This window comes from Geosmithia morbida (genome assembly GCF_012550715.1).
Source record: "Geosmithia morbida isolate 1262 chromosome Unknown scaffold_7, whole genome shotgun sequence".
Classification (NCBI taxonomy): Eukaryota; Fungi; Ascomycota; class Sordariomycetes; order Hypocreales; family Bionectriaceae; genus Geosmithia; species Geosmithia morbida.
This window is the reverse complement of record NW_023336194.1, coordinates 39,731-46,587: the sequence shown is the minus strand read 5'-3', so window position 1 is coordinate 46,587 and position 6,857 is coordinate 39,731. Positions and strand designations below refer to the sequence as shown.

General features: G+C 57.0%; 2 protein-coding genes across 2 annotated transcripts; both read left to right on the top strand.

The window, feature by feature from the left end:
• Positions 1-822: 822 nt before the first annotated feature.
• Positions 823-1,749, top strand: GMORB2_6873 (Glutaredoxin-related protein; the record flags this gene model as incomplete). The annotated part of the gene is made up of 2 exons (XM_035468839.1): positions 823-1,569; positions 1,675-1,749. 2 exons carry the CDS (start codon positions 823-825, stop codon positions 1,747-1,749), a joined length of 822 nt encoding a protein of 273 aa, XP_035321219.1.
• Positions 1,750-3,930: 2,181 nt separating this feature from the next.
• GMORB2_6872 (Fungal trans) lies at positions 3,931-6,828 on the top strand (the record flags this gene model as incomplete). The annotated part of the gene is made up of 3 exons (XM_035468838.1): positions 3,931-5,166; positions 5,303-6,595; positions 6,712-6,828. Coding segments are annotated over 3 exons (2,646 nt in total), but the record flags the coding sequence as incomplete, so codon positions are not given.
• Positions 6,829-6,857: the final 29 nt, after the last annotated feature.

The window sequence follows — 6,857 nt, the reverse complement described above, 5'->3', positions numbered from 1 at the left end:
CGTCGGGGGTGGCGTTGTAGAGGGCAGGAAGCGTGAGAAAAGGAGGCTGAGCTACTGGAGCTACTTACGTCGTGGGCGCCCGGGTTACGGAGGAGAAGGACTGACGTACTCGTGCGTAACCGGGCAGGATGCAGAACGGACTCCAGCTGAGGCAACGGGCAGCAGCGGGCAGCAGCGGGCAGCAGCAGGCCTAAAGTCCCGCCTTCAGTGGTCTCTTTTACCCGTAGACAGCAGCAATGCCACTGTAGAGAGGAAATGCGGGGCTGACAGTGCACATGGTATAGGAAAAAATCGTCCATGCTTCTATGCATACATCCGACTATGGGGGTTCTATATGCGTATAACCTAGCATGTTCTTTGGTGATGTATGCAACTATCAGGATACGTAATTAGCCCTCGGAGGGGAGCCGGCAACCGCTTGTCGGGAACTCGGGGAACACCCAGTGCAATGGAGGGGCAGCCAAAGGGAAAGAGAGAGAGTCTCGAAAAAAGGAGTAGCCGGAAATCCAAAATGACGCAAGGCTTGCAATTACTCAGACGCTCACTGTGGTTGGGTCGCGGCAACCCGCAACATTGGAGCCGCCGCCCACCAGTGCACCATGGCACCACCACATTCTCATTTCTGCCCCGCCAAAATCACGACCACCGCCCCTCCTTCGCAAACCTCTTTCATACTCTTGCGTTATCTGATCTTACCATTTCGCCTCCCCCATCTTCTCTCTACCACCCCCCCCTCCCAAAAAAAAAAATTGTTTTGTTCTTTCTTTCCCAGATTTTTCTTTCATTCTCCCTTCCTTCTCGTCTCTAAACTGAAACACAGCCATGTCCAAAATCTCGGAGATTGAGAGCGAGGAGCAGTGGGAGCAGCTTCTTGCTTCCCTCCCCCCTACGACCCTCCTCATCACATCCTTCCATGCGCCATGGGCCGCCCCTTGCGCCCAGATGGCGACGGTACTCGAGACCCTGGCCTCCGAGTACCCCGTCAGCGAGCCTCCCGCTACCAAGTGGGTGTCCCTCAACGCCGAGGAGCTCAGCGACATCAGCGAGGCGTACGACGTCACGGCCGTGCCCTTCCTCGTCCTCATCCGCAACGGCCAGGTGCTCGAGACGGTCAGCGGCAGCAGCGCCGTAAAGGTCCGAGCCGCCATCGAGACGCACGCCGGTACCCCCGGTGCTGCCGCACCATCGTCGACCACCCCCAACAACAACACACCCAACGGCACCGACCAGTCCGATCCTACGGCTACTGACGCCGCCGCCGCAGAGCACATGTCGGTCGATCATTTCGGCCCCGTCGACCCTGCAAAGAAAAAGGAAGAGCTGTTCAAGCGCCTGGCAGACCTAGTCAAGGCTGCGCCCGTCATGCTCTTCATGAAGGGGACCCCCAGCGGACCTCAATGCGGCTTCTCGCGGCAGATGGTGGCCATATTGCGCGAGAGCTCGGTCAAGTACGGCTTCTTCAACATCCTCGCCGATGACGAGGTGCGCCAGGGCCTCAAGGAGTTTGCCGATTGGCCTACGTTCCCCCAGCTCTGGATCGACGGAGAGCTCGTGGGTGGTCTGGATATTGTGCGTTTTTCCCATCTGTCTTTGCCCCTTTTGCCTCCCTTCATCGCTTCATCCTTCTTCTTCGTCTTCAATGGAGGAGAATAGCCATACTAACCCCCGTCACAGGTCAAGGAAGAGATCGCAAACGACCCCGGCTTCCTCAAGGCATACAGCGTCAGCGGCGATGCTGCCGTGGCTTGAGGGGCTATGAAACGAACCTCTCCTCTATATTCTTGTCTTTGATTCTCCGGAGCGGGTCATCACGTCAAATGAAGGGAGCAACAAGTAACAATGGCATGGAGCGTATGACCGCATTCGGCGGTTGCGGAAGCTGGTGGTGGATAGAAACGAACTATGATGGATATCATCATTACGACTGTTGCCACGAAGGAAGCAAGGGGATGGGATTCCCCCAATGGAATGCAAGACGGATAGGGGGGGGGAGAATATGGATGGTTGGAGGTTGCAGAGCTGGTCACGAAGTCTTCCGATGACCTAGTCACCTTTGGGTGCTTGGTCAGTATTCGTCACGATTGATGGTGCCGAGGCATACTCACGATATCACGACTTTATTATATGTGGTCCATGTGTTTTTTACATAATCAAGGCTGGGTATTAAAATAAAATAAAAAATAAAATAAAATAAAGTCAACTTTGAAGACATCCTACAAGATCAACGATGCTAGTACGGGGACCACGAATCAATGTCGCTAATATGTCATACGGAGAGCGGTGTTTACATGCATATTCTTTCGGTTGGAGGGGAGAGAAGGTAAAAGAAGACTGATGGCGGAGATGAGGAGGGAAATAGGTAGGGGACAGTGGATTATATACTGTCACAGCAGAAGTGGTTCCATCAGCTAGCTGTCCTGCTTGGGATACAGTGGCTCTGTATTTTGTACAGATTATATCCACGAGCATTACAGTACGAGTAGCACAACCACTACTCCGTACGTACTATGGACACTAAAAGAGAGCCGAACGGAGATGGTCGTTTTTTTCGTAATAACGTAGACTTGCGGTCATAATGTCATAATGCGGAAAATGCTGCCATTGATGTTGTCGTAGACTCGTGGTATTGATGCAGACAATAAATAATACTACCGTTGTCAAGAGTTGGATTGTCTATGAGTCACAGTCTCACTGGCGTCACCCTATAGCAGCCTGCATGAGGCCGGTAATGAGGTCAGTAATATATGCAGTAATAATTGCTCTGCAGTATTCCTCGTACTTTTTTCAAAGACAAAAACAACGGTACGAGTATGGGCACTGAGTAGTACTCGTAGTATTGATGAGACGAAGTAATAGTACTGGTGCCAGTGGTGGTAGACCGTAATACTATGCTCGCCTTTTCAGACGTCACGCTCCGGAGTATAGATTGCTTAAGTCCGTGCCTCTAGGCAACGATGATAGCGAGAACGAACAGTACAGAGTCACTGGACGACGAAGAGAAAGAAGGAGGGTAAAGAGAGAAAGGGGAAGATCGTGGACATAGAGACCAAAGTAGATAACAAGGAAGGTACATTCGTGAGATTGGATGGATGGGATGGATTGGGGGGGGGGGGGGGGGGGGGGCGTAAGCTGCAGTCATGCTCCGTGATCCATCTTCACTATTATGCCTGCATAAATACAACTATCCGGCCTGTATGGTTATTATTGTTTGCCCTAGAGAACATTCTACCGTTTGGCAGTACCACTACGAATAGCTAGAGGAAGTCAACCTGTCCTCCCTACAGCCTATCCTTAATAATCGTCGTCGGTGAAGAGTTGGAGAGGCGCGGAGGCCGACAGTCGGCATTTGTCCCGGATCCCCTCATCGTACACCACCACCGCTACATACCACCACTACCACCACAACCTTACCCTTTCCCTCTTCCACTATCTCCTGGAAAACCTCCACACACTTGTGAGAGATTCGCTTGTCGTGTGTGTGAGTGTATGAGTGTGAGTGAGTGAGTGAGAGTGCGTGTCGCCATTGCCGCCTACTTGTCCACCTTCTCGATCCTGTCCACCTTGCCAGGCTGCCTGGTTCGCGACCTCACTCTCCCCCGCTTTCGCCGCATTCGGGCGTCCGCACCCTACGAGATTGTACCGCCAGGAAGTCGCTAGCTGGCCTCGGCATCGGTATTGGCGCAGTCGCCGAAGCTGGGGAAGTATATCCAGTACCGCGCCGTTGCTGAAGGCATCTGCGCAGAGGGCCCGCCACGGGAGAGGGCTCTACGCCCCGTTGCAGGCCACGTCGCCGTTTGGCCACAGCTTTCTGCTTCCTCACCGGCCTCTTCACTCTCAAAACGGCGAGGATCGTAATCAGGCGGGAATCAAATCCCTCCCGCATCCCCGCATGCCGTGCGTAAAGCTACCGAACTCTATCAACCCGCCACAATGACGCCGACCCCACCATCGACCAACTCATCGACGACCGGTCGCTCGCCCGAGGAGCAGTATCGCGTTGTGCGCAAGAGGAATCGTGTCCCGCTCAGCTGCTACCCATGCCGCACGCGCAAACTCAAGTGCGACAGGAGCCATCCATGCAGCAACTGTACGAGGCGCGAGGGCGCGGACACGTCGTCGTGCTCGTACGCGACGCCGGTGAATCGCAAAAAGGGTCGTTCGCAGGGCGAGTTGAGTCCGGATGACATGCAGAACCGCATCGATCGGCTTGAGGGCCTGGTGCTGTCGCTCATGCACAATGGCGGCAATGTGGACGCCGACACGGCAGCCGCAGTCACAGCAGCTACCGCCACCCGTAGCAACAGCAACAGCAACAGTGGTAATAATAACCGTGGGCGGCAGCCGACGTCGCGGTCAATCACCGACAGCGGCAGCTCGTCGATCAGGGCGGGTGGTGCCCGTGACGACAGGGCCGTCACGCACGATGACGGGAGCGACGACGACTACGGGCTCATCTCGTCCCTGGGCACGCTCAAGGTGGACGTCGACAAGGGCAAGTCCATGTACATGGGGCAGGAGCACTGGCACAGCATCCTGGCCGAGATCACCGAGGTGAAGACGTATTTCACCAATCACAAGAAGGAGCTCGAGGCGAGCTTCGAGCGCATGCAGTCGTCGAAGCCGGTCGACGTGCGTGGGGGCCCGACGCTGCTCTTGGGTGCTGCCCCGGCTTCCGAGGCAGAGCTGCGCAACGGGCTACCCTCGCGGTCCGACGTGGCCACGCTGTGCAACCGCTTCTTCAACTCGATGGACAACGCCGTCAGTATCCTGCACCGTCCCACCTTCCAGCAGAAGCTACGCGCCCACTGGCAGGAGCCCACCAGGACGCCCGTCATGTGGCTCGGGCTGCTCTACTCCATCCTGACGCTCGCCATGCTCAGCTACCACAAGGCCGGCGACGAGCTCCCCCAGTGGAGGGGTCAAGCTCTCGAGATGGCCTCCCTGTTCCGGCTGCGTACCGTCCAGTGCCTCGTCCGCGCCGACTACACCAAGCCCGTAGAGTATACGGTCGAGACGCTCATCCTCTATACCTTTGGCGAGCACTCGACCCGCTGGGATGCCGACATTGGCCTGTGGATGGTCATGGCGCTCACTACTCGGACGGCCTTCCGCATGGGCTATCACCGTGATGCCAAGTGGTTCCCGTCCATCACGCCCTTTCAAGCGGTACGTCGAACCTCTCTCTACCGAGAGCCACACACTACTTGTCATCGTCACCTGAAGGCGTCACAGCAGAAGGGAGGGACAGACAGAGATGGGAGAGAAAGGAGAGGAGAGATGCGAAGCTGACACCCGAGAACAGGAAATGAGACGTAGAACTTGGGCGTTGCTAAGAATGTCCGACGTCATCTTTTCGCACCAGGTGTCGCTCCCCAACATGATCAACGAAAACGATTGCGATACGCAGCTGCCCAACAACATATACGACGCCGAGTTCTACCCAGACATCAAGGAGCTGCCGCCGTCGAGACCGGCGACGGAGGCAACACCGCTGTCATACATGATCGCCAAGTCGCGGCTCTGTAACGAGCTGGGAAACATACTGCAAGCGCTCAACGGCATCGCCAAGCATGTCAGCTACGATGAAATCATCCGATTCGACGCCAGGATCCGGCAGATCATGCGGGAGCTCCCACCGCACCTGAAGCTCACGGCGACGGAGGGCTCCGAGGAGCCGGTGACGCTGCTGCTGGCGCGCTTCAACGTGGACAACCTGGCCCAGAGGATTCTGTGCCTGCTGCACCGCAGGTACCTGCCCCGAGCGCGACTAAACCCTCGGTATGCGCACTCGCGCCGCAGCGCCGTCGACGCGTCGATGCGCGCGCTGAATCATCTGGTGACGATGCACCACGAGGCCAGGCCCGGCGGCAAGCTGGAGTCGGTCAAGTGGTACGTGAGGTCGATTGCGACCAACGACTTCACCATGGCGGCCATACTGCTCATACTCGAGCTGCACCACGACAACATGTGGATGCAGAAGCAGCAGCAGCAGCAGCAGCAGCAGCAGCAGCCGCCGCCGCCGCCGGCGGATGAGGGCAGCTTCGCCTGGAACCCAGAGCAGAGGAAGCAGATGATTGACCTGCTAGAAAAGGTCCAGGACATCTGGGCCAGCCTAGAAGAATCGTCCATGGACGCCCTGAAGGCCTCCAAGGTCACCCAGCTGATGCTTGGCAAGATCAAGAAGCCGGCGACCGCCTACGACAGCCTCCACCGGCACATGGACATGGACAGTCCCGCCGCCTCGGCACCGAACCCCCCGGGAGCGCGATTCGGTGGCGACACGTCGGCTGGCAGCGCCGCCCCCATCTCGGTGGGTCCGTCAGGGTTCCTACCCGACATGAGCAAGGTCGACGACGACGGCAGCATGGGACCAGCACCGCCACCCGGCCTGGACAGCGGCCCCTTCATGGGGATGGACCTGGGCACGTCACCGTCGACTCATCAGTTTGACCTGACGGGCGATGGCGGTGCGGGATGGGGGGGAGGAAGAGGAGACGTGGACGCCGCCATGGCGGGATCCGCGTCGCCGTTTTCCATACTCAACATTGACAGCGGGCAGGGCGCGATGCCCGACTTGATGGCCAATCTCGACTGGGTAAGTGCAAGTGCAACACTACGGGTGGGATATACGCGTAAGAGGAGGAAGGGAAGACGGAAGAGGAGCAGGCAAGAGAAGAAGAAGAGGGAAAACGGGCTAACCAGATATTACAGGGTGCCCTCGAAAACTATGCACAAGTAGCCAATTGGAGTGTCGACCTGGGCTTTCCCATGACCGGGAGCCAAGCGGAGGAATCATTCGAAGAGTATACCTGCATGGAGGACGACGCAGGTACAGGAGGAGGAGGAGGAGTAGGAGG